Genomic DNA, 27,186 nt, shown 5'->3' on the forward strand with positions numbered 1-27,186 from the left:
GGGTTGTATTTGGGATGGGGGAGGGGCTGAGGGAGGGGTTTTATTTGGGATGGGGGAGAGGCTGAGGGAGGGGTTGGGGGTTGTATTTGGGATGGGGGAGGGGCTGAGGGAGGGATTGTATTTGGGATAGAGGAGGGGCTGAGGGAGGAGTCGGGGGTTGTATTTGGGATGGGGGAGGGGCTGAGGGAGGGGTTTTATTTGGGATGGGGGAGGGGCTGAGGGAGGGTTTGAGGGCCACTTAACTACTACATTAATAGAGCCAATGACAGTGTGGATGTCCTCGGTGGAAAAATATCAGGATCTTTCTACTGAATGCTCTCTCACTCACAGGCCTGGCTGACTGAACAGTAGGACTACATACTGAGATAAATAACCGTGGCAACGAGGTTAGTGTCATACGATCGGCTGGCCTCTCGGCCCCAAATGAGATTACAAAGGGTCAGGGGTCAGTGAGACATCTGATGTCCCGCAAGCCAACAAGGACATCACCCCCCCTTCCTTCCTTTGTTTTGTTTTGAATAGTCATTTCAACATGTTCCATCTTCCAAAACAGCGTGAGCTATCACTATGGATTCAACACACTGTGTAGAGACAACGTCTATCTGTAAGGGTTGACTTCAACTTTCAAAATATCCCTACTTCACATTGACTTTGAGGGTAAGTGAAAAATAATAGATATAGCTCTATATCTCACGGGTCACACTGTGGCACTGATTGATTCCCTTCGATGCAGAAGTGAGACTGTGACAACTTCGTCAAAGAGGAACTGTTGCGACACACCAGCACACTAAGACAATATGATGCAGGGCCAGGGACTACCTGGTCCTGTCCAATAAGGAAACCTCCGGTTCATTTCCCATTGCAAAACGTTTTAAAACATTTTCCGTTGTATTTTGCCCTAATGTACACGGCGCAGGCTAAAGGATGAAGGACAAAAGGTTACCATGGTTACCCCATGGCTAAAGCATCTCCAACCTTAGGTGAGATCACCTTATGGGTCAGGCTGTGTACCTGAGAGATTTTTGGCCTAATGGCCTCTCCACCTGGCCAGGCTAAGTATTACAGTGTGTGTGAGCAGTAGGAACTGATTATTACAGTGTACCTGTCAATAAGCAAACCACCATTGTATTTCACCCTTCTAGGATCCCACCTTACCTATACAACACCACGTCACAGTAACCCGTTTAGGCATGGCTTGCAAATGCACAAAAACATACAAGGATGCATGAATGTACTGTCCGCATAGACACAGTAAGAGCTACACGGCCAAACCAGTTTTCCCACATAGTTAAACATAGTATCACTGTTTCAATGGGTTTAATCACTGTTTCAATGGGTTAATCCAGCTGATCGTACATCTGTTAACAGCAACAACTAAACCATTTCGAAAACTCTTACTCTGCATACAGTAACTATTTCTCTAAAATGTATCTGTCTGTCTCAGTCTGTGTCTGTCTGTCTGCCTCTGTCTGTCTGCCTGTCTGTGTCTGTCTGTCTGTCTGCCTCTGTCTTCCTGTCTGCCTGTCTGTCTGGCTGTCTGTCTGCCAGTCTGCCTGTCTGTCTGTGTCTGTCTGTGTCTCCCTCCCTCCCTCCCTCCTCAGGGATCCCCAAGGTCCGACTATTGTATAGTAAACCAGACCTGGTTTCCATAGAGATTCTCAGTGGTGAATATTAATTTGAGCCGCACATTTCACTGCATTCTTCAAACGTTTAGCATAAATCATGATGTCATGGTGTCACACACAGATCTCACGCATGGATTCTGCACTCACTGGACAAAGTATCAGAAACAGAAAGCTTTATAACTATCAATGAGCTCCATATTCTGAGGTATTACCAGAAGTTTCTTACAATCTAATCATAACATGCGTAGGTGACGGTACACTCATACTGCCTTTGGTTTATTTGGACGACATATCCATTTAATTCGGGAATGGTAAGAAAGGTTTCTGATTGATTCTAAAGAAAATTGTATTACGTATCCTACCCCATTAAAAGGGCTAATCTAAGCTTCTTCCAGAATCAATGGGCAGGATCCATTTTTTTTTTACTAATAAATCAATGATTTATACCCATTGATTCTGGAAGAAGCTTAGTTCAACTGTCACACTTCGTCAGAACCCAAAATATAAGCTTGTTTTAAACAAACACACTACATCCTCAAAATATGGTTATAACGATAATTTGGGATGGTCAGTCCTTGCATCCAAAGCTCTTTCTATGAAATTGAGAGTTTTAGCAAAATTTCTCCTATCCCATCCCTCAGCTTTTTACCAAAACAGAGTTGGGGTGTCCACTTTGTTGTAGTCTCAACTGCTGATTGGTCCTTTAAGTGAATGACTAGGACAGCCTCAAACATCCTCCATTTTAAAACTGGAGCCTTATCTTTGTGGGATTTCTCTGAAAAAGCAAGCCTTGTGAACAGAGAGGATTAAGGTTGCATTGGTAGACGTAGGGCACGTCACAGTGCGTTAGTCTGACTGTCAAGGGTCACTGAGTTCACCAAGGAAGCAGAACCTCTGTGATGATGACTAGAACCCTCAAGGCAGAAGGGAGGTAAACCATGTTAGCTGCTGTTCAACCTATTTTTATTTTACTAGGCAAGCCAGTTAAGAACAAATTCCTACTTTCAATGACGGCCTAGGAACAGTGGGTTAACTGCCTTGTTCAGGGGCAGAACGACAGATTTTTTACCTTGTCAGCTCGGGAGTTGATCTTGTAACCCTTCGGTTACTAGTCTAATGCTCTAACCACTAGGCTACCTGCCACCTAGTGGAACAGTCTTGTAAAGAATAGATATTGGGATCTGTTCTTTCCTGCCCTCACACCTCTCTCATTCGCTCTCTCTCGCCCTCTCCCTCTCTCGCCCTCTCTCCCTCCCTCTCTCACCCTCTCTCCCTCGCCCTCTCTCCCTCCCTCTCTCCCTCTCTCTCCCTCCCTCTCTCTCACTCTCTCCCGCCCTCTCTCCCTCCTCTCTTCTTCCTCCTCCATTCCACCACAGCGAACTTTACTTCCTCTCCCTTCCCCCGCCACATCTACCATGATGTATGGAATGCCTTCCCATTATAAAGCTTTGACTGGTCACTTTATGGACATACATACAAGCCCCAAACAGACTCGGGCTCGGCCCTTCCAAGAGAAGCGGTTTTTCTCTGCTTTTTCAAACACAACACCCCAACACATTTTTTTCCCTGTCTGCTGCTTAATTCAAACACCCCAACACATTTAATGTCACCCTCTCTCTGCTTCATTCAAACACCCCAACACATCTAATTTCACCCTCTCTCTGCTTCATTCAAACACCCCAACACATCTAATGTCACCCTCTCTCTGCTTCATTCAAACACCCCAACACATCTATTTTTACCCTCTCTCTGCCTCATTCAAACACCCCAGCACATCTTATTTCACCCTCTCTCTGCTTCATTCAAACACCCCAACACATCTAATGTCACCCTCTCTCTGCTTCATTCAAACACCCCAACACATCTAATGTCAACCTCTCTCTGCTTCATTCAAACACCCCAACACATCTAATGTCACCCTCTCTCTGCTTCATTCAAACACCCCAACACATCTAATTTCACCCTCTCTCTGCTTCATTCAAACACCCCAACACATCTAATGTCACCCTCTCTCTGCTTCATTCAAACACCCCAACACATCTAATGTCACCCTCTCTCTGCTTCATTCAAACACCCCAACACATCTAATTTTACCCTCTCTCTGCTTCATTCAAACACCCCAACACATCTAATTTCAACCTCTCTCTGTTTCATTCAAACACCCCAACACATCTAACTCCACCCTCTCTCTGCTTCATTCAAACACCCCAACACATCTAATTTCACCCTCTCTCTGCTTCATTCAAACACCCCAACACATCTAATGTCAACCTCTCTCAGCTTCATTCAAACACCCCAACACATCTAATTCCACCCTCTCTCTGCTTCATTCAAACACCCCAACACATCTAATTTCACCCTCTCTCTGCTTCATTCAAACACCCCAACACATCTAATGTCACCCTCTCTCTGCTTCATTCAAACACCCCAACACATCTAATTTCACCCTCTCTCTGCTTCATTCAAACACCCCAACACATCTATTTTTACCCTCTCTCTGCCTCATTCAAACACCCCAGCACATCTTATTTCACCCTCTCTCTGCTTCATTCAAACACCCCAACACATCTAATGTCACCCTCTCTCTGCTTCATTCAAACACCCCAACACATCTAATGTCACCCTCTCTCTGCTTCATTCAAACACCCCAACACATCTAATTTTACCCTCTCTCTGCCTCATTCAAACACCCCAACACATCTAATTTCACCCTCTCTCTGTTTCATTCAAACACCCCAACACATCTAACTCCACCCTCTCTCTGCTTCATTCAAACACCCCAACACATCTAATGTCACCCTCTCTCTGCTTCATTCAAACACCCCAACACATCTAATTCCACCCTCTCTCTGCCTCATTCAAACACCCCAACACATCTAATTCCACCCTCTCTCTGCTTCATTCAAACACCCCAACACATCTAATGTCACCCTCTCTCTGCTTCATTCAAACACCCCAACACATCTAATGTCAACCTCTCTCAGCTTCATTCAAACACCCCAACACATCTAATTCCACCCTCTCTCTGCTTCATTCAAACACCCCAACACATCTAATTTCACCCTCTCTCTGCTTCATTCAAACACCCCAACACATCTATTTTTACCCTCTCTCTGCCTCATTCAAACACCCCAACACATCTAACTCCACCCACTCTCTGCTTCATTCAAACACCCCAACACATCTAATGTCACCCCTCTCTGCTTCATTCAAACACCCCAACACATCTAATGCCACCCTCTCTGCTTCATTCAAACACCCCAACACATCTAACTCCACCCTCTCTCTGCTTCATTCAAACACCCCAGCACATCTAATTCCACCCTCTCTCTGCTTCATTCAAACACCCCAGCACATCTAACTCCACCCTCTCTCTGCTTCATTCAAACACCCCAACACATCTAATGTCACCCTCTCTCTGCTTCATTCAAACACCCCATGACATCTGATTTTCACCGTCTGCTGGTTGTTTCCCAGTACTCATGCCACTCCATCTCTCTCTCACACATGGTTCCAAACATCCGTCTGTCTGCTGATTGGGCTTGGCTGGAGACACAGAAAGCCCCCTCTGTCCCCTTCTGACTGCCTATATCCAGAAACCATGTGACAGGAAGCACCACTCGTCAACTACACCCAGTGTACCCAGCATGCCCTCTACTGTAACAGCTGGAGGGACCAAAAAACCCTTCTAAACTGGTGCCCTTCAGTGTTGCTCGACTACATCGCAGAAAAGTTGTGTTTATGTTCAACCATTGACAAAGCAAACAGGAACGCATGTGTCAGGGTGATTTAAAGAGAGCAACATGTTTGAGATAGGGTTTCTGGTTGATGTTTGTAGAGGGCCTGAAAAACCAGAGGTCCAATAGGAGCCAGGCCTGGGCCTGACATATGATGCAACAGTCAGGCCTATAGATGTACTAGGCCTGCACATTTTAGTCATTTATCCAGAGCAACTTATAGTAAAGAGTGCATACATTTTAATACTATTTTTTCATACTGGGCCCTCGTGGAAATCAAACCCACAACCCTGGCGTTGCAAGCACCATGGTGTACCAACTGAGCTACACGGGACCTATAGCATTAAGCCAACGACTACACATTCAAGTATAGAGCACACACCCACGCCAACAGAATGAAGAGCACACACCCACGCAATCACACCAACAGAATGAAGAGCACACACCAAAATGTTGCAGAAAATGCCTTTTGTATTCAAAAGTCCTCCAAACCAGACAGGTGGGTAGTAATAGACTTGAGGTCAAAATTACAATTGAATCAGGATTTCACATTTCAGAATGTAATCATAAAAATGGAAAATTAAAAACACAAACATGGCTTTCTTTTCTCTGAAGCCCACAGCATAAATCTGCTTGGGTTCATATTCTCAGTGAATTAGTACCGGGGGGGCGATAAAATAAATAAAAAAAATAGGCCAAACTTTGCCATAAAATAACTGTTAGTTGGTCTAGGTCTACACCTCAACTTCCTCTCTGAAAATCCAAAAAGTAACACTATGAGCCCAACTGAAACTGTAAAGTACTGTTGTGATTAGAGGGCTCCTGGGTTGGCACATGGAGACAAGTGTAATTCTTAGGAAGGCACTTGACATGGGGTCCAGTCATGTGTATTCGCCATGTCATGTCAGTAACATCTGTAAGGTCCTTGTTTGTGCAAATCAAAGAGTGACACTGGAAAGGGAAGTGCAAGTCTTGTATTCAATCCAACGTCATCACCAGTCCCCAAGAAAAAACACAATTCAAACCACCACACTCCAGGGGCGTATTCATTATGGAAACCGTTTAAGAACCAAACGTAAGCAAATCGAAAAAAACAAGTTTCTATTGGACAAATTCAGATAGGTCACACCCCGTTTGCTTCCGTTTAAGAAACATTTTGCAACAGAATCTGCGTAATGAATACGCCCCATGTCTTGAGTAGGCTTTTTTCTACAGGTAACGTACCACAGCTTGATGTTTAAGCTATTTGTTATGTTTAGTCTTATTTGAACAGGATGCTCAGGTTTAGGCTAATTCCAGTGAACAGTGCAGGTTTACTGACTGGCATATGGGGTTTATTTGACACTGTACCAAAAAAAAAGAAAAAGAGCTTTTGCAGGGAGTTTCCAATTTTTGGGGGGGAGGCAAATGTTCCTTGAGCCCAGCAGAATCCACAGAAAGGGATGAGTCCTCCAATCCATCTCTCCAGGCCTGAATGACCTGCCCAGAAGACGTGAAAAAGTACAACTCAACAGTAATCAAACCCCACATAACATTTTCATAGCAAAACAAAGCAACAACAAAGTGTCTCTCTTAGGTTTCACAATAAGACTCCCATCGAGGCACGTTTCCAGAGAAGTGTCAAATACAAAGCTGTTTGATATTGAACTAAAAACTTAAACATTCAAGTACTTTGTCATGTAAACACTTTTTAGGCTATTTCAATATCGAATGTTGTCATCCTCGATGGTGTGTGCAATAATACAACAGTAGGTAGCTTTCTATATTGACGGCTGCTTAATCAACAAAACAAGAGACCGTATCATTTTGTTATCAACAAGTTATCAAAATAGGGCTTGTTTGATGGTTTTCACATAGATAAAAACACTCACAGCTGCACGAAACATGTTTTCTTAGAGAAGCACACAAGAACAACAGCGATCTCCACCGCTGGGTAAAGAAGAATAGTTCATCTGTCTCACGATTTCTGCGAACAGTTCGTCGACCAAGCCTTTATTTTTTGCTGAAGTTTCCATAAACGGGCAATTCCACTCCTGAGCCAGCGCCTTGCCTTCCCCGGAAGAGACCTCCCTCTCGCCTTCCAAGTCCACCTTGTTTCCAACCAATACCATTGGCACTCGTTCGTATCTTTTCACTCGGATGATTTGATCCCTCAATGCCTTGATGTCTTGGAAGCTCTGCTGGTTGACCAGACTGTAGACCAAAATAAATCCCTGCCCGTTTTTGATGTACAGGTCTCGCATGGAGGCGAACTGTTCGGTCCCGGCCGTGTCCAGTATCTCCAGAACAGAGGGCGACGAGTCCACCTCGATCTCCTTTCGGTAGAAATCCTCTATTGTGGGGTCGTATTTCTCAATGAAGGATCCCGTCACAAACTGGACCGTCAATGCTGATTTACCCACGCCGCCCGAGCCCAACACGACCACTTTATACTCCCTCATGGCTCCAGAAAGCAGACAGCCCTTCTCTACGAATCCTCTTCCCACCCGCGGTCCGCCCCGATGTTTTTAGACCGCAGACACCTTTCACGGGTGGGAGTTGTCAAATCTCTCCACGGAAAAGCTTTCGAGGAACGTCTCCAAAAGTCTTGGTAAGAAGCCGAAGACTGTGGCCGTTCCCGAACATTAGTAATATAACGTGGAGCACATATTCGGTTATTTGTACTGTGCCATGGTGTTGGAACCCGTGAACAAGTCTTTCTTTGCCTGCCGTTTCCTGCCCACTGTTTCTCGGCGCAAGGCAACTAACGTCACGAGCCAAGGCTTACTTCCGTTTTCTTAAAGGGGCAGTCACCCCAAAACGTTACTCAATACAAATATTAGTCACTCACTCTGGTGTCAGTCAGGTGACCCGTGCTCTTGTAACAAATTACTGTTACAAGACGCCTTGAAGTGTGTTGTCCAGGGCATGTCCCCCCAATACTTATCTTATATGATGAGGCTGATATCAGGAGGATAATCATTTATAGGCCTAGCTTTAGTAATATTACAGTAAAGCAAAGGATATTAATATTCAACTGAATGTTGCCCATTGAAAGGGGGTGACAAACTTGTGTCTTGGTGCTTTTAAGACAAGTGTTGCCGCATTCAAAACAATAAGGAACTTGGAAATATCAGACTTCCGACTTCAGTGCATTCCAAAAAATTGGGAGCTCTGGGGGCTACGACAGGGGAAAAATCGATTTGAATGGTTTTTGGGAACATGATGAAGCTGGTTGAGAGAATGCCAAGATTGTGCAAAGCTGTCATCAAGGCTACTTTGGCTACTTTGAAGAATCTCAAATATAAAATATATTTTGATGTGTTTAACACTTTTTTGTTCACTACATGATTCCATATGTGTTATTTCATAGTTTTGATGTCTTCACTATTATTCTACAATGTAAAAAATTGTAAAAATAAAGAAAAACCCTTGAATGAGTGGGTGTGTCCAAATTTTTGACAGGTACTGTAGGTTGGAGCCTACAGTATGTTTATTATAGACATATTCTTTATGAAATATATGACTGAATGAAATATGCCATTTTCTGAAGGCATCAGTTACTTTTAACAAACATCACCATAAACTATGGCTATACTCTTTCTACAGACCCACTGGCTCCAGGTCATCTATAAGTCTTTGCTAGGTAAAGCTCCGCCTTATCTCAGCTCACTGGTCATGATAACAACACCCACCCGTAGCACACGCTCCAGCAGGTATCATCTCACTGGTCATTCCCAAAGCCAGCAGCCCCTTTGGCCGCCTTTCTTTCCAGTTCTCTGCTGCCAATGACTGGAACGAATTGCAAAAATCGCTGAAGTTGGAGCCTTATAGAGTCTTCCCTGTGGCTCAGTTGGTAGAGCATGGTGTTTGCAACGCCAGCATGGTGTGTGCAACGCCAGGGTTGTGGGTTTGATTCCCACGGGGGGCCAGTACAAAAAAAAAATGCATGAAATGAAATGTATGCATTCACTACTGTAAGTCGCTCTGGATAAGAGTGGCTGCTAAATGACTAAAATGTAAAATGTAAGTGTTATATCTCTCTCACTAACTTTAAACATCAGCTATCTGAGCAGCTAACTGATCGCTGCAGCTGTTCACAGCCCATCCAATCTACCTACCTCATCCCCATATTGTTTTTATTTACTTTTTGCTCTTTTGCACTCCAGTATTTCTACTTGCACATCATGATCTGCACATCTATCACTCCAGTGTTAATTTGCTAAACTGTAATTACTTCGCTACTATGACCTATTTACTGCCTTATCACCTCACGCCATTTGCACATACTGTATATAGACTTTGTTTTCTATTGTGTTATAGACTGTACACTTGTTTATCCCATGTGTAACTCTGTTGTTGTTTGTGTCACACTGCTTTGCTTTATCTTGGCCAGGTCGCAGTTTTAATGAGAACTTGTTCTCAACTGGCCTACCTGGTTAAATAAAGGTGCAATAAAATAAAAAATAAACAAGGAAGCAATGGAACAGAAAACGATCATGTTCCCCCGAAAGGTGAGTCTCTTGTCATCATTGAAGCTCTCTGACACAGGAAGTGTAAGTCATCTGTGTAGAATCCAGAGAGACAGGTTACCAATGCCCCAGGGAACACACTGATAGTGACATCACCATCCCCTGGTTCGAGACGGAATCTGTGTCCTATTTGTCTCTCTGGTATGAGAGTAGGCTCTACATACACTCGAAGTAGGCTAACTGCCTTGGGTCATAGTTCTTTCAAGTATTTCACTTCAAAATAGTGAACAGTCCTAACATTTTCCCACTGTTTTGAAGTTTTACTATTGAAAAGTAATATCCCAAGAAAAAAATACAGTAAAGTACACACAAATGTTTATTTAGACATGTCTACAAACTTTAAAAAGTAGTGCATTCAATGAGTTGGTCTGATGGGAATCCATCAGAGCAATAGAGAACAAAACAAGAAAGCCCTGCCCCTCCTCCACTTGTGCAATGTCATGACATACCTGGACCACCTATTGAGATGTGCCTTTTGTTAAGTAAATCAGGTGTTAAATGAGGTGAAAAGAAGACTGGAGTGCCACTTTAATGTTTAGCTATTGCATTTTAATCATTTAGCAGACACTCTGATCCAGAACAATTTACTGGATTAATTAGGGTTAAGTACTTTGCTCAAGGGCACATTGACAGATTTCTCACCTAGTTGGAGGTTTAATTGTCAGTCAAAGCTGGTTCCTGCCCAATGTAAGCTCTACATAAGTCTTCCACACACTCTTGAGTGCATTTCAGCAGGATTTGAAATCAATAAAAAAAAATATTTAACCAGGCAAGTCAGTTAAGTACAAATTGTTATTTACAATGACAGCCTAACCCGGATGATGCTGGGCCAATTGTGCGCTGCCCTATGGGACTCCCAATCACAACTAGTTGTGATTCAGCCTGGAATTGAACCAGGGTCTGTAAGTGACACCTCTAGCACTTAGATGCAGTGCACTCGGGAACCCTTAATTCATAACTGTTGTTGAGATCATCATTTGTGCTTCTTTGTTGTCGTCGTGTCACATTCTCATGATGAACCAGACAGTACAGTATGATAACATAACGCAGTGCTAGTCACCAACCATGATACACAACTTAGCAGCCACAAGGTATGCATGTTTTTGCTCCAGCACAGCATGAGCACAGAAGACTCAACTAATCTACAAGACTTTTGATTAGCTGAGTAGACATCCCATTGCAGAATACTTGTTAGATATTATTGCACGGTCGGAACTAGAAGCACAAGCATTTCACTACACTCGCATTAACATCTGCTAATCACGTGTATGTGACCAATAACATTTTATTTTATTTTATTTGATAAATGGGTGTTTCACTGGTTTTATTTGGGTGGAGACAATTATTTGTCCACTAGATGGCAATGAGACTAAAGTTTGAAGCAGAACCCAACCGTCTGTTTTCATGTGATGTCAGAGTGCCTCGTTATTTTTAGGAACATGTTCTGATGTGTTGTGGATGCTCTTTAAAGTAATGTTTCACAGACTAAAGTTAACAGACAAACATGGAGACCATAGATCAGTTGCGTGAGCAAATCAGTTTTTAGTTTTATTCATTTTTTTAATAATTCATAACAGCAAGAGTCATTTATGGCAACAATAGATTGTGCATAAAACAAATCTGAAGACAGAGTAGTACATTATTCTGTAGCAACTATAAGCAAAAAAATGTAAGTGATCACTTACACATAATAAGCAGTCAAGCCTGTGTGCCCCCAGCAGGGAAGAGAGACCTTGGTTTAATAAGCCGAGAGACAGTGAAATCTGTCCAAGCAGCACTGGTTGGTTTGGAGAAAGTGACGCTTTGGTTCAATAGCACTTATACAGCGACCTCGAGTCAGAAATAAGTTGACCTTGACTGAAGACGGTTACATTCATTTGAAAGAGTATTTACCTATTCATTTAGTATGGTGGTGAGCCTTCACCTGCTGAGTGCACAGTTATCTGGTAGCATTAGCTGTATCTGTCCTGTGAGTCCATGTTGACTTGAGTAATATTACTGTGATAAGACAATATTTCTTGGGTGGTTTGGCGTTAACATTAAATTTTATTCTTGAGATCTCATGGAGTTTCTTGGTAAAATGTTATATCACAAGTGATTGATGACTTGTCTGCAGTCTCATTTCCCCAAATGTCGATGTTATTTAGTAAATAAAAAATGAATTTTCCTTATCTACCTATATAGATTGTTTACATTTGTGTTCTTTTTACATGCAGTCAAATCAAACTAAAATATAATATGGTTTCTAATATCATTTATTGTAGTCATTGTACCATAGGTCCAGGTATGAAGGGCCTGGTCCAACATTTGAAATATAGACAATATAGGATATTTGTTTTATGTTTAAAAAAAACTACAAGGGGAGTGGGAGTGAACATGGGGTGCAAGCTCCCCTTGAGAATTTCCTGGCAAACTACAAGCCACTGACAAAAGAAGCCAAAAAACACATAGCTTTTTCTGAGTGCATTGGCTGAGAAACTGGTGCGATTTTCTTTTCTTTTTGCAAGCAAATTTGTTTAGCTGGTCTTTCAGTTTAGATGTTTTAAATTAACCTAACAAAATTCCTTATAATTATAGAATTTTTTATTCAAAATAATATCTCAATATGATACATGTTTTTTCTCTGTTCATTGACTATATACAGAAGTGCAAAAAGTCAACCTTCGTCCCTTAGTTTAAAGATCGTTCATCTGCAGCATTACAGACCTTCCCGATTCAGCAAAGTCTACTACTTCACCTCTCATCTCACTATTTACCCAACTCCAGAGACCCATCAATCTCACTGTTCATTTTGGCCTGATATTCAGGGCAATCTTAAGAAATATTAAAACAATATATTTTTTTAAATGGATAAAGTAGAAAATAACTTGTTTCTTCTTCCCTAAACATGGACAATCTACATTTCGACACAATATATTTTCAAACAAGACCTCAAAGAAAAAAGGAGCTTGTTGAAACATTCGTTTTCGGCCAGAGTTGATGCCTCGGCAACCAACCAACTGATCAAATCAATGTCATTCCTTGTATCAATATCAAAAGGTCTTTGATCAACAAAATTAATTGATAATGAACCTCTTCAATCTAAAGAGACATCCAGCTACATGAATGATTTGAATACTTTATCTGACTCCACACATTATTATTAATCATGAATATGGTTTAAAAAAGTTATGGATGTAATACCACCTCAATCTACAACGGCTATATAACAATATTGTCAAGTAGAATATAATAAGGCAAAAATCTACAAACTAAATATTCAAATATATTCAAATCCTTAAGTAATACATAACACATGAGTTCAATGAAATTTAAGAGAGTAAATTGTTACTTGAGAAAAAAATCAAAAAAAATCAAAAACACATGCGGTATGTGTACGGACTATAAAATATCATTGGTGTTCATTGCCTGTATGGTGATTGAAAGTACATGTGATTGGGTTGGGACCCAGTCCAGTAATCTAAGGCTTCAATAGATACAATTGAATAGGTATTAAGTACATTACAATCAGTAAAGAGATTTTACACCTCAGCCAAAACAGAAAAAACAACAAAGGAAATCACACAACATAACGGCATGTGAAAACAAGGGTTCTGAAATTAATTCTCTGCTCCCCCAATTCTGTGTTCAACCTTCCTGAATTTGGCCATATACTTCAGTAACACCTCGTGCATGAGCACAACTGTGCTTTAGTATCCAGAATCGGATGAAATCAGGTCAAAAAGGGAAAGATTTTCTTTATTTTTGATTAATATCAAATCAATGATTTGCTGTATTACCTCAATTAAAGTTAAATTAGCCTATAGAGGAGTAATGGGGTAGGGGAAGCACAAAAACACTCAACCAAGTGCCAAATCTTCTTATGACCTAATTTAAGTCTGACTTTCTTACTTTAACAACACATGGTTTGCAGACACAGTTTTAGAATCCCTCCACCTTTAAGGCTGAGAACAAGGAATTAACACCTGATGGAGAGTGGGTAGATCCCACATCACTTCAACAGGCTTTAGAGTCTACGGACTTTCAACTCCCCAGTCACCATGAGCTCCTATTTGAGCCATAGCTCAGCCCGTCTGATAAACACAACAATAAAGCACAAAAAGAAAGGCGAAACAAAAACAGATCGATAAAAAGAGAAAAGGCACCTCTGTTTTTAGATGTAGGAGACTGACGACTTAAAAGGCTGGAAACGACCCCAACAACAAAGCAAATGGTACAATGTTAAAAAAAATACTATTATAAACTGGGTGGTTCGAGCCCTGAATACTGATTGGTTGACAGCCGTGGTATATTAGACTGTATACCACGGGTATGAGAAAACATTTATTTTTACTGCTCTAATTACATTGATAACCAGATTATAACATCAATAAGGCACCTGGGGGGGTTGTGGTATATGGCCAATATACCACAGCTAAGGGCTGTATCCAGGCACTCTGTGATAAGTCATGCATAAGAACAGCCCTTAGCAGTGGTATATTGGCCATATACCACACACCCTCGGGCCTTATTGCTTAATTATAAACTGGGTGGTTCGAGCCCTGAATGCTGATTGGCTGACAGCCATGGTATATCTGACCATATACCACGGGTTTGACAAAACATTTATTTTTACTGCTCTAATTACGTTGGTAACCAGTTTATAATAGCAATAAGGCACCTCGGGGGATTGTGGTATATGGCCAATATACCACGGCTAAGGTCTGTATCCAGGCACTCCGCGTTGCGTCGTGCGTAATAACAGCCCTTAGCTGTGGTATGTTGGCCATATACCACACCCCCTCGGGCCTTATTATTTAAATAGACAATGAAGAAATGATGTAAAAATCAAAACTCGAGCCATACAAAACACATATCTTAGGTAAACAGAATAACACTGCTGAAATAACACTCTGGCTTGGGATGTATGGCCTCTATGGTGCTTAAAGCTGTGCTTTCAAAGGTACACAGGTGTGTTTCTTACCCAGAACATTCATATGTCTCTGACCCTCATTTTAGTATCTAGTTTAACTAGAAGCCTTATTAAAAACAGAAAACTGTACATGCTCTGACGTTTCGCCTAAATATTCCTTTTAAAATGTATTGTGCCTTTCCGATTTAAATTCAAATTTAAGGGGCACGTTTGCAAATGTTTTAAGTCGATTAATTTAAAAACAGAACAAAGCTAATAAAAAATTCTGTCTTGGTCTACCAACGTACCAACACTGTATTATGTAGGTTAGATGCAACAACACCTCAGTCTCAACCTTATGTGTGTGCAAAAAATATATATATAATTTGAGTGCCATGGTTTTGTGTTTGAACACACAGGTGTACTGTTAATGTATTCAGCGTCTGTCTGTCAGCAGAGATGGACAGACAGACAGACAGACAGACAGACACTCCTCTTCTCAGCTGGACGGTGACTTGGAGGACGAGGAGGTGGTGTGTGTGTGTGTGTGTGTGTGTGTGTGTGTGTGTGTGTGTCATGGCATGGCATCGACCGAGCACACCGATGTTTGCATGCGTAACAAGAACAGCATTCCAGAGTGACTGAGAGATGATGACCCATGGTCCTCCAGTCCATTGCTTGACATTCTGAACACTATTTACATAAAGGCTGAACTCTTTAGGCTTGGACGGTGCCATCAACCATTCATTTGATCTGTAAAACAAGAGGCGAGGAATTACATAAAAAAATACATTATTTTCAAATTAAGCTAGCCTTCCAAGATCTTATTGTTGTTCTCTGAAAGGTTGCTTAAAGCTGCAATCTGCAGTTCAAACAATAACAAAGCGGAGACCCCACTACTGTTTTGTAAAAAATCTGAGGGATGAGGCTGGAGAAATGTAACCACTCTCAAATTCATAGACATATCTCAATGGGTATATATCATTCATTTAAATCCCAAAGCTGCATTCGGAAAATATTAAGACACCTTCCCCTTTTCCGTGTTTTTGTTATGTCACAGACTTATTCTAAAATAGATTAAATCAATAAAAAATTATCATTAATCTACACACAATACCCAACAATGACAAAGCAAAAACTGGTTTTTACAATTTGTGCAAATGTATTAAAAATAAAAAATAGAAATACCAAATTTTTTTATTTGTCATTTTTTCAGAGGATAACTATCTATTTTTTTATATCTATTTTTTTTTTTAGCTTCTCTGCTACATATACATATATTTCACATATACATTTTACATACACATTTTGCATACATGGCACTTTTATATAAAGCAACCACATAACAATAATACATTACCAAACATAAGCTCTTTAATCCCACCCCTCAGCCACTCTCAGACCATCCCACCTATCACCACAGACCACCCTCGTTTGGTTTCCATGTGCCATATATATTTAAATTGTGCTGTAATGTTTTACATACATTTTGAAACTTTCTAATCATAAAGTATCAAATCACATTTTATTTGTCACATGCGTCGAATACAACAGGTGTAGAACTTACAGTGAAATGCTTACTTACAAGCCCTTAACCAACAATGCAGTTAAGAAAAATATGTGTTAAGTAAAAAATAAAAATGCCAAATAATTAAAAAGCAGCAGTAAAATAACAGTAGCGAGGCTATATACAGGGGGTACCGGTACAGAGTCAATGTGCGGGGGCACAAGTTAGTCGAGGTAATGGAGGTAATATGTATATGTAGGTAGAGTTAAAGTGACTACGCATAGATAATAAACAGAGAGTAGCAGCAGCGTAAAAGGGGGGTGGGGGGGCAATGCAAATAGTCTGGGTAGCCATTTGATTAGCTGTTCAGGAATCTTATGGCTTGGGGGAAGAAGCTGTTAAGAAGCCTTTTGGACCGAGACTTGGCTCTCAGGTACTGCTTGCTGTGCGGTAGCAGAGAGAACAGTCTATGACTAGGGTGGATGGAGTCTACTACATTTTTAGGGCCTTCCTCTGACACCGCCTGGTATAGAGGTCCTGGATGGCAGGAAGCTTGGCCCCAGTGATGTACTGGGCCGTTCGCACTAACCTCTGTAGTGCCTTGTGGTTGGAGGCCGAGCAGTTGCCATACCAGGCAGTGATGCAACCAGTCAGGATGCTCACGATGGTGCAGCTGTAGAATTATTTAAGGATCTGAGGACCTATGCCAAATCTTCTCAGTGTCCTGAGGGGGAATAGGCTTTGTCATGCCCTCTTCACAACTGTCTTGGTGTGTTTGGACCATGATAGTGTTGTGGACACCAAGGAACTTGAAACTCTCAACCTGCTCCACTACAGCCCCGTCGATAAGAATGGGGGCGTGCTCGGTCCTCCTTATCCTGTAGTCCACAATCATCTCCTTTGTCTTGATCACGTTAAGGGAGAGGTTGTTATCCTGGCACCACACGGCCAGGTCTCTGACCTCCTCCCTATATGCTGTCTCATCTTTGACGTTGATCAGGCCTACCGCAGGTAGCCTAGGGGTGGCAGATAGCCTAGTGGTTAGAGCAGGTAGCCCAGGGGCGGCAGGTAGACTAGTGGTTAGAGCAGGTAGCCTAGGGGCGGCAGGTAGCCCAGGGGCGGCAGGTAGCCCAGGGGCGGCAGGTAGCCTAGTGGTTAGAGTGTAGGGGCGGCAGGTAGCCTAGTGGTTAGAGCGTTGGGCCAGTAACCGAAAGGTTGCTAGATAGAATCCCCAAGCTGACAAGGTAACAATCTGTCGTTCTGCACCTGAACAAGGCAGTTAACCCACTGTTCCTAGGCCGTCATTGTAAATAAGAATGTGTTCTTAACTGACTTGCCTAGTAAAATAAAGATTAAATAGAAAATAAAAAATAACCACTGTTGTGTTGTCAGCAAACTTAGTGATGGTGTTGGAGTTGTGCCTGGCCATGCAGTCATTTGTGAACAGGGAGTACAGGAGGGGACTGAGCACGCAAACCTTAGGGGCCTCCATGTTGAGGATTAGCGTGGCAGATGTGTTGTTACCGTCAGGAAGTCCAAGATCCAGTTTCAGAAGGAGGTGTTTAGTCCCAGGGTCCTTAGCTTAGTGATGAGCTTTGAGGGCACTATGGTGTTGAACGCTGAGCTGTAGTCAATGAATAGCATTCTCACATAGGTGTTCCTTTTGTCCAGGTGAGAAAGGGCAGTGTGGAGTGCATCATCTGTGGATCTGTTGGGGCGGTATGCAAATTGGACTGGGTCTAGTTTTTATGGGATAATGGTGTTGATGGAGCCATGACCAGCCTTTCAAAGCACTTCATGGCTACAGACGTGAGTGCTACGGGTCGGTAGTCATTTAGGCAGGTTACCTTAGTGTTCTTGGGCACAGGGACTATGGTGGTCTGCTTGAAACATGTTGGTATTACAGACTCAGTCAGGGACAGGTTGAAAATGTCAGTGAAGACACTTGCCAGTTGGTCAGCGCATGCTCGGAGTACACATCCTGATAATCCGTCTGGCCCTGCGGCCTTGTGAATGTTGACCTGTTTAAAGGTCATACTCACATCGGCTACGGAGAACGTGATCACACAGGCTGTGCTTCCCTTTGTAGTCTGTAATAGTTTGCAAGCACTGCCACATCCTTATGAGTGTGGGAGCCGGTGTAGTATGATTCAATCTTAGTCCTGTATTGACGCTTGCCTGTTTGATGGTTCGTCGGAGGGCATAGCGGTATTTCTTATAAGCTTCTGGGTTAGAGTCCCGCTCCTTGAAAGCGGCAACTCTACCCTTTAGCTCAGTGCGGATGTTGCCTGTAATCCAGTGACTGAGGTGGTGTACTCCTCAATGCCATCGGAAGAATCACAGAACTTATTCCAGTCTGTGCTAGCAAAACAGTCCTGTAACTTAGCATCTGATCACTTCTTTATTGACCAAGTCACTGGTGCTTCCTACTTTAGTTTTTGCTTGTAAGCAGGAATCAGAATCAATACTGCTATTTGTAAGGTTAATTTTAAGTGAATGATGTGATTTTTTAACCTTTCCTGAACCTGTGACCAGAAACAAGCTACATAGGGGCAATACCTGAATAAATTATCTAGTGATTATGTCTCTTAGCAGCAAAATCTACAGAGCTGAAATTGTTGTATGCCCCATATATATAGCATTCTGTTGGTGGCAAGAATTTTGTATAATAATTAAAATTGAAAAACTAAAAGTCTTGAATCAAGTGTTGTTTTTTTGTACCAGTTCATAAACCATGTGCCATGGAATCGGTACTTCGAAAATCTCTTCCCATTTATTTTGCAACCTGTATGGCCCAGCTGTCAACATTTCTGTCCTCAAATGAAACTGGTATATTTTTCTATTTATGCCAATTCCTTTCAGCCAATTTGTATCTTTAATATATGGCAGACAAACAAGTTCCCTACCTTATCCCTTTTCCACTTGCCTCCTCCATTTTTGCGGTAATGCTGCAATTAGTTGGTTGTAAGTTTGGATTGAGCAGACATTCCCATATATTTTCGATAGCTGCACATGTGACAAAACGCCACCGTTTATATTCATAATATCATTGATAAATGTAATAAAATGTTTAAACATTTTTAGCCATAAATAATGTTTTTTTTATTAATCAGTATATTTGAGTTTAACCACAACATTTGTTGTAGTATTTGTTCTATCTTTTCCGGAGGATAAAACTGAAATTGTAACCAGCTTTGTATGTCTTGTTTAAGAAATTGAATTTGCAAAAAGGCAATTTTTTAACAAAGGATGAGCCATTCTTAATCTACTGGAGAAGCATTTTGGGTTTAAGTATAATTTATGTATGAGTGAAGCTTTTAGTGAGAGGTTTAAAGCTTTAATAGTTAATAATTTTTGCCCACCAAATTCATATACATTATATAAATAGGCACGTTTAATTTTGTCTGGCTTAGCATTCCAAATAAAAATAAATATTTTTTGCTCATATGATTTAAAAAACAAGTTGTCTGGAGTACGCCGCGCCATTAGTAAGTAAGTAAACTGTGGTAGGACCAAAGAGTTAATCAATGTGATATTTCCATAAATAGACAAGTATTTACCTCTCCATGGTTACAGAATCTTAGCTATTTTTGCAAACTTTCTATTGAAATTGATTGTGGTAAATTCATTTATATTTTTTGAGATGTGAATACCAAGTATGTCTACTTCTCCATCCGCCCATTTTATTGGTAAACTACAAGGTAGTGTAAACACTGTGTCTTTTAACGATCCAATACGTAATATGGTTCACTTGTCATAATTAGGTTTTGGTCCAGAGAGGCTAGAAAAGTGATCAAGATCTTCAATGATACTGTGCAGGGATCCAGATTACGGACATAAGAAAAAACTTGAGTCATCGGCATACATAGGGATCCAGATCGCGGACTTAAGAAAAAACTTAAGTAATCGGCATACTTTGACACTTTTGTTTTTATCCCCTGGATTTCTAACCCCTTGGTGTTCTTGTTGGATCTCATTTTAATAGCTAGCCCTTCAATGGCCATAATAAATAGATATGGAGACAACGGACATCCTTGTTTTATTCCTCTTAAAAGCTCAGTACTTTCTGAGAAGTAACCATTATTTACTATTTTAGATCTGGGGTTGCTGTACATAACTTTAACCCATTGTATACGATATTCACCAAAATGAAAGTAATCCAGGCATTTATATATAAATTCTAGTCGTACTTTATCAAACGCCTTTTAAAAATCTGTTATGACAACCAGGCCTGGTATCTTTGATGTTTCATCATGTTCAATTGTTTCAAGTAATTGTCATATATTATCTCCATATAAATAACCTGTCTGATCAGGATAACCAATATCTGGTAAAAAAAACTTTTTTATTCTATGTGCTATGCATTTTGCCAGGATTTTCACATCACAACATTGAAGTGTAACAGGCCTCCAGTTTTTTAAATGGACTGAAACTTTATACTTACCACCTGGTTCCTGTTTTACTAGTAATGAAATGGTAGACTTTCAGGTACTTGTTGAGTACCTGAAAGTCTACAATTTTTATAGGAGTAATTAAAGCATGCTAACAATGGATATTTGAGTACATCAAAAAAGGTCTGATGTACCTCTACTGGTATACCATCAAGCCCTGGTGTTTTTCCAGACTGAAAAAAGTTCCTCTCCTGTAAGTTGGCCTTCACACAGGTCTTTCTGTACATTTGTTAATTTTATATTATTATTATTAGGAAATAAATCCTTACAGTTAACATCATTCAGTGGAAATGGCAGAGACTGAAAATAAAACATATGCTTAAAATATTTTGATTCCCCTTCCAAATATCATTTGGTGAATCATGGATGACTCCATCATTTGCAACAAGTTTCTAAAAATTAATGTTGAAAATTCAAGAAAAATATTGTGCATTTTTCACAATTTTCCATCCAATTTGCTTTATTTTTCTAATACATTACACTTAATCGTTCTTGAATAAGTTCCTCCATTTCTTTTTGTTTTTCCTCTAACATATTTTGTGCCTCTATAATACAGTTTATATTACCATCTACCTGCGCTGTTACTTCCTCTATTTCCTTTATTTGTCTAATCTCTTTTGACCTAAACTGCTTTTGTTTAAATGATGAGTATTGTATTGAATGGCCTTTAAAAGTACATTTAAAAGTGTCCCATACAATAAGGGGATCTAATGTACCTATGTTGTTCAGAAAAAAGTCAATTATTAATTATTTTGTCTTCGTTAAGAACAATTTGTCATCCAATAGGCTTTGATTAAATTTCCAATATCCCCGTCCACATGAAAATTCTGTAAGAGTTATATGGAGGCCAAGGAGATGAATACTTTTTATTACTTCTGATGCGAGCAAGAATGAGACCAGGAAGTAATCAAGACGGCTAGCTAATATCTTATTTAAATTAGTATTCAGACCCTTTGCTATGAGACTCGAAAATGCATCCTGCTCAGGTCCATCCTGTTTCCATTGATCGCCTTGAGATGTTTCTACAACTTAATTGGAGTCCACCTGTGGTAAATTCAATTGATCGGACATGACTTGGAAAGACACACACCTGTCTATATAAGGTCCCACAGTTGACAGTGCATGTCAGAGCAAAAACCAAGCCATAAGATCGAAGAACTTGTCTGTACTGTATAGCTCCAAGACAGGATTGTGTCGAGGCACAGATCTGGGGAAGGGTTCCAAAACATTTCTGCAGCATTGAAAGGTTCCCAAGAACACAGTCGTCTCCATCATTCTTAAATGGAAGAAGTTTGGAACCACCAAGACTCTTCCTAGAGCTGGCAGCCCGGCCAAACTGAGCAATCAGGGGAGAAGGGCCTTGGTCAGGGAGGTGACCAAGAACCCGATGGTCACTCTGACAAAGCTCTAGAGTTCCTCTGTGGAGATGGGAGAACCTTCCAGAGGGACAACCATCTCTGCAGCACTCCACCAATCAGGCCTTTATGGTAGAGTGGCCAAACGGAAGCCACTCCTCAGTAAAAGACACACGACAGCCCGCTTGGAGTTTGCCAAAAGGCACCTAAAACGCTCAGATGATGAGAAACAAGATTCTCTGGTCTGATGAAACCAATATTGAACTCTTTGGCCTGAATGCCAATCGTCACATCTGGAGGAAATCTGGCAACATCCCTACGGTGAAGCATGGTGGTGGCAGCATCATGCTTTGGGGATGCTTTTCAACGGCAAGGACTGGGAGACTAGTCAGGATCGAGGGAAAGGCGAACGGAGCAAAGTACAAAGAGATCCTTGATGAAAACCTACTCCAGAGCGCTCAGGACCTCAGACTGTGGTGAAGGTTCACCTTCCAACAGGACAATGACCCTAAGTACACAGCCAAGACAACGCAGGAGTGGCTTCGGGACAAGTCTCTGAAAGTCATTGAGTGGCCCAGCCAGAGCCCGGATTTGAACCCAATCGAACATCTCTGGAGAGACCCGAAAATAGCTGTGCAGCGACGCTCCCCATCCAACCTGACAGAGCTTGAGAGGATCTACAGAGAAGAATGGGAGAAACTCTCCAAATATAGGTGTGCCAAGCTTGTAGTGTCAAACCCAAGAAGACTCGATGCTGTAATCGCTGCCATAGGTGCTTCAACAAATTACTGAGTAAAGGGTCTGAATACTTACGTTTAAAAAAAAAATGTACGTAACAAAATGTGGAAAAAGTCAAGGGGTTTGAATACTTTCCGAATGCACTGTATGTAGCGATTGCAGATTGCCCCTTTAAATGTATAAGCATGGAGAAAACTTCTGCCATAATTTGGCCAAATGCACTCAGATATTCTTGGTGGGGTTGGAAGGTAAACATACTGTAGAGAAACAGAGATGAATAGAAACTCACTGTTCTTGACTACATTTGAGTCAGATACTTGTGGTTACTCAGATGATCGGCAGAAATGATTGGAATCTGTGGATGGAGACAGAGCAGAGAAATCAAAAACACATCACACATCTTATGCACATCATCGGACCCCGATCAGCAGTTTTAAGCAAATCTCAGAGTTCATTACCCAAAAGGAGATGAAGATAGCAAGATAAGGCACAATGTGGTTACAACGTTACCTAGATAAAACCAAACATTTTATAGGATCACTGACACCTGATCAAGGAAGGGTTGGCGGGGCAGGTGTGAGGGGAAGGAAACTAAATGTCAGTCGGTAGTGAGGTAGCTACCCATGCAAAAAAAAATATGTTTGGGCACTACAAAAATTACCTGCAGGTAGTTAAGGATAAACAAATTTTCTTTGGGGATAAAAAAGTTGAATCTAATTTCTTTATCTTTTACAGCTTGTTGCACTCTCAGTATAGGTAAACATATTATTTTGACTATGTATTCCTTCCCTTGTCCTATTTGCCCACATACTGTGTACTTCTACAACTCAACTACTTGGCCTTGGAATGTTAATAGCAGAAAAATGTTGAATCCTCAGACACTGCAATAGCATTGACTGCATGCGGCAAAGCGATGCCCTACGTAAGCAGCCACAGAAGAACCAAATGGCACAGATAGCAACTGCTTCCAGCACCTGCTGTACAAAATACTTTACAAAAATAAGGAAAACTTCTTCATACATACCAATTGCATGTACTCATTGGTAGTCAACTTTGATAAGGAAGAGTCCTCAAAAATGAGAAAGGACAAACATCGAGGTTAAAATGATGTCAGACATAACGACAAACAGTAAATGTCTCCCCAGAATGACAAGTTAATAACATCTTTAACTTGTATTTATCAAGTACATTAAAAGTTGACCATTAACATCACATATGTACTGTTCTAACAACCAACACTATAAAGGTCCATCTAATAATGTTAAGTACTGGAAACAACCAGTGTAAGTCAACAAGAGGGAAACCCATCCCCTGAGAGAGAGAGAGAGAGAGAGAGAGAGAGAGAGAAAAGAGAGAGAGAGAGAGAGAAGAGAGAGAAAAGAGAGAGAGAGCGAGAGAGAGAGAGAGAGAGAGCGAGAGAGCGAGAGAGAGCGAGAGAGAGAGAGAGCACGAGAGAGAGCGAGAGAGAGAGAGAGAGAGAGAGAGAGAGAGAGAGAGAGAGAGAGAGAGAGAGAGAGAGAGAGAGAGAGAGAGAGAGAGAGAGAGAGAGAGAGAGAGGCAGTAGAGGAGCAAACCTGATTGCCTGAGGTGGTTGCGAAGGGAACGCTTGTGGCAGATGTGGTGGCTGCAGATGCTGGCGTACCACCGTGCATCATGGGTACTTTTGTCAGAAGGGAAAATCATATAAGCAACAACACACAGAGGAGTGGAGTGTGGCCAATTGGCCACCAGGCAAATGTGAAGGACAGGTGGTGAGGAGGGGGTGGTGGGGCATTCCAATTCAATAACTCACTCCCTTTCTCTCTGAGGGGATTGGATAGATGTAAGCAATAGGAAGCAGACAACAAGAAGGTTAGGGAAGGCAGTTACTATATTGCCTGAACACTTCCAGTCCTTTCTAATCAATCTGATCTGAAGAGGAAAAGGACATGAGGGAGAAGAGAAGGGAGTGAGTTATCTGATTGGAATGCAGCCATGGGTGTAAAGGGTATAGGGGATTCAGTGTGGTACATTTGTGGTTGGCATATTGAGGTTATACCAGCCAAAAGATGATGTTGTCAACAGAGAGGCCAGAGAAGGGTCAAGGGTCAAGCAATCACAGCTTTAGGGTCCAAGGTGGATTTACAGTAACATGTTTGGTAGTACACCCAAAACAGAATACAACTTATCTCCAGTATTTACATTTATAGATATGACTAAATACAGTATCATTGACAAATGAAATGTGCAAATGAGTCAGTTATATGCCACAACCAACCCTGTGACTCCCAAGTCACCAACACCCATGATGAGATGATTTGAGAATTGATGAAGTCAAAGGCTATATATAGGGCTCAAATGTATCAAAGCAAAGGCAGATCCAACTACATGTTGATATGATCATACTAATGATTACTGATTCATTATTATTGATTAAACTATTAGCCAGATCCAAGATCTGTTTGTGCTGTCTTGACTAATCAATAATCATTGACTAAACAGCACAAACAGATTGGGAGTAATGCTAGAAAAATATCTGGGTTGGCTTCAGAAAGCTAAGGTGCCACCTTTTAGCTGTGTGATGGTTAGTTAGATTTTGATGGCGTGCGAGTCACTGGCGAGGCTGAAAGCTAATTGGTGAAGAAGGAATGCTGGAACCTACCAACACCGGTGGTGGGGGTCATGCAGAATATTGAGCCTGCTCAAATGCCCATCATGCAGTGCAACAGGAAGTGTGCAACAGGAAGTGGATTGGAAAAGGTGGGAGAGAAATCAAAACAGCCCATCACAAGATTCGTTAGAGTGAAGGAAGAGATCAGGAGAATAACATGAATAAATGAACTGGACAGCATTCAGTAACACAGTCAGTGGCCAGCAGTGGAAATACTGAGGAAAATGTGGAGTTGGATTTACTTTCTGAATTGACTGGAATTTAAATGTAATTGACCCCAACCCTGGTGCTGACCAATCTAGACCAAACTAGGTGATCAGGAGAATCAGGTTGAGAGTATACTGATCAGATCAGGCACTTTTGTCTGAGGTGTCATGGATATTCATTTGCAATCAACTGTGATAATAATAGTAGTAGCAATAAACAATCAATTAATAATCCTGGTAAAAGTGATAATCATAATAGTGACACATCACATACACACACGCTCAAGAAGCAAGAGAGAGAAGATGTTGCCAAACAGAAGCAGTAGTATTAATATGGAAGTAGGACATGCAGTATTCATATGGAAGCAGGACATGCAGTATTCATATGGAAGCAGGACATGCAGTATTCATATCTAAGCAGGACATGCAGTATTCATAAGGAAGCAGGACATATAGTATTAATATGGAAGCAGGACATGCAGTATTAATATGGAAGCAGGACATGCAGTATTCAAATGGAAGCAGGACATGCAGTATTCAAATGGAAGCAGGACATGCAGTATTCATATCTAAGCAGGACATGCAGTATTCATAAGGAAGCAGGACATATAGTATTCATATGGAAGCAGGACATGCAGTATTCATATCTAAGCAGGACATGCAGTATTCATAAGGAAGCAGGACATATAGTATTCATATGGAAGCAGGACATGCAGTATTCATATGGAAGCAGGACATGCAGTATTCATGTGGAAGTAGGACATGCAGTTTTCATATGGAAGCAGGACATATAGTATTAATATGGAAGTAGGACATATAGTATTAATATGGAAGTAGGACATGCAGTATTCATATGGAAGCAGGACATGCAGTATTCATATGGAAGTAGGACATGCAGCATTCATATGGAAGCAGGACATATAGTATTCATATGGAAGCAGGACATGCAGTATTCATATGGAAGCAGGACATGCAGTATTAATGTGGAAGCAGGACATGCAGTATTCATATGGAAGCAGGACATACAGTATTAATGTGGAAGCAGGACATGCAGTATTCATAAGGAAGCAGGACATTTAGTATTAATATGGAAGCAGGACATATAGTATTCATATGGAAGCAGGACATGTAGTATTCATATGGAAGCAGGACATTCAGTAGTAATATGGAAGCAGGACATATAGTATTAATATGGAAGCAGGACATGTAGTATTCATATGGAAGCAGTACATGCAGTATTAATATGGAAGCAGGACATGTAGTATTAATATGGAAGCAGGACATATAGTATTAATATGGAAGCAGGACATGTAGTTTAATATGGAAGCAGGACATGCAGTATTAATATGGAAGCAGGACATGCAGTATTAATATGGAAGCAGGACATGTAGTTTAATATGGAAGCAGGACATGCAGTATTAATATGGAAGCAGGACATGCAGTATTAATATGGAAGCAGGACATGCAGTATTAATATGGAAGCAGGACATTCAGTATGTTGCCAAACAGAAGCAT

At 41.1% G+C, this 27,186-nt stretch overlaps 2 protein-coding genes across 12 annotated transcripts in view; both read right to left on the reverse strand.

Annotated features, from left to right (window-relative positions):
* Window positions 1–5,813: 5,813 nt before the first annotated feature.
* On the reverse strand, window positions 5,814–8,105 carry LOC106569642 (ras-related protein Rap-2b). The gene is made up of 2 exons (XM_014141199.2): window positions 7,234–8,105; window positions 5,814–6,841 (listed from the first exon to the last, which is right to left on the reverse strand). Exon 1 carries the CDS (start codon window positions 7,801–7,803, stop codon window positions 7,255–7,257), a length of 549 nt encoding a protein of 182 aa, XP_013996674.1. The 5' UTR covers window positions 7,804–8,105; the 3' UTR covers window positions 5,814–6,841; window positions 7,234–7,254.
* Window positions 8,106–11,391: 3,286 nt separating this feature from the next.
* LOC106569640 (muscleblind-like protein 1) overlaps window positions 11,392–27,186 on the reverse strand; it is a 116,364-nt gene continuing 100,569 nt past the window's right edge. For 6 of the 11 annotated variants that reach the window (XM_045694382.1, XM_045694383.1, XM_045694381.1 and 3 more), the window contains 5 exons: window positions 25,457–25,492; window positions 24,390–24,475; window positions 23,840–23,884; window positions 23,105–23,170; window positions 11,392–15,517 (listed from right to left, as the gene is read on the reverse strand). In XM_045694382.1, the coding sequence (XP_045550338.1) occupies window positions 23,114–23,170; window positions 23,840–23,884; window positions 24,390–24,475; window positions 25,457–25,492 (224 nt within the window). In that variant the 3' untranslated portion in view covers window positions 11,392–15,517; window positions 23,105–23,113. The remainder of the gene's footprint in view (window positions 15,518–23,104; window positions 23,171–23,839; window positions 23,885–24,389; window positions 24,476–25,456; window positions 25,493–27,186) is intronic. The other 5 variants (XM_045694387.1, XM_045694390.1, XM_045694389.1 and 2 more) reach the window with 3 other exon arrangements.

The sequence above is a fragment of the Salmo salar genome, chromosome ssa14 (assembly GCF_905237065.1).
Source record: "Salmo salar chromosome ssa14, Ssal_v3.1, whole genome shotgun sequence".
NCBI lineage: Eukaryota > Metazoa > Chordata > Actinopteri > Salmoniformes > Salmonidae > Salmo > Salmo salar.

Coding starts and splice junctions, on each gene's coding strand:
- LOC106569642 (XM_014141199.2), bottom strand. CDS start 7,803: ATGAGGGAGTATAAAGTGGTCGTGTTGGGCTCGGGCGGCGTGGGTAAA.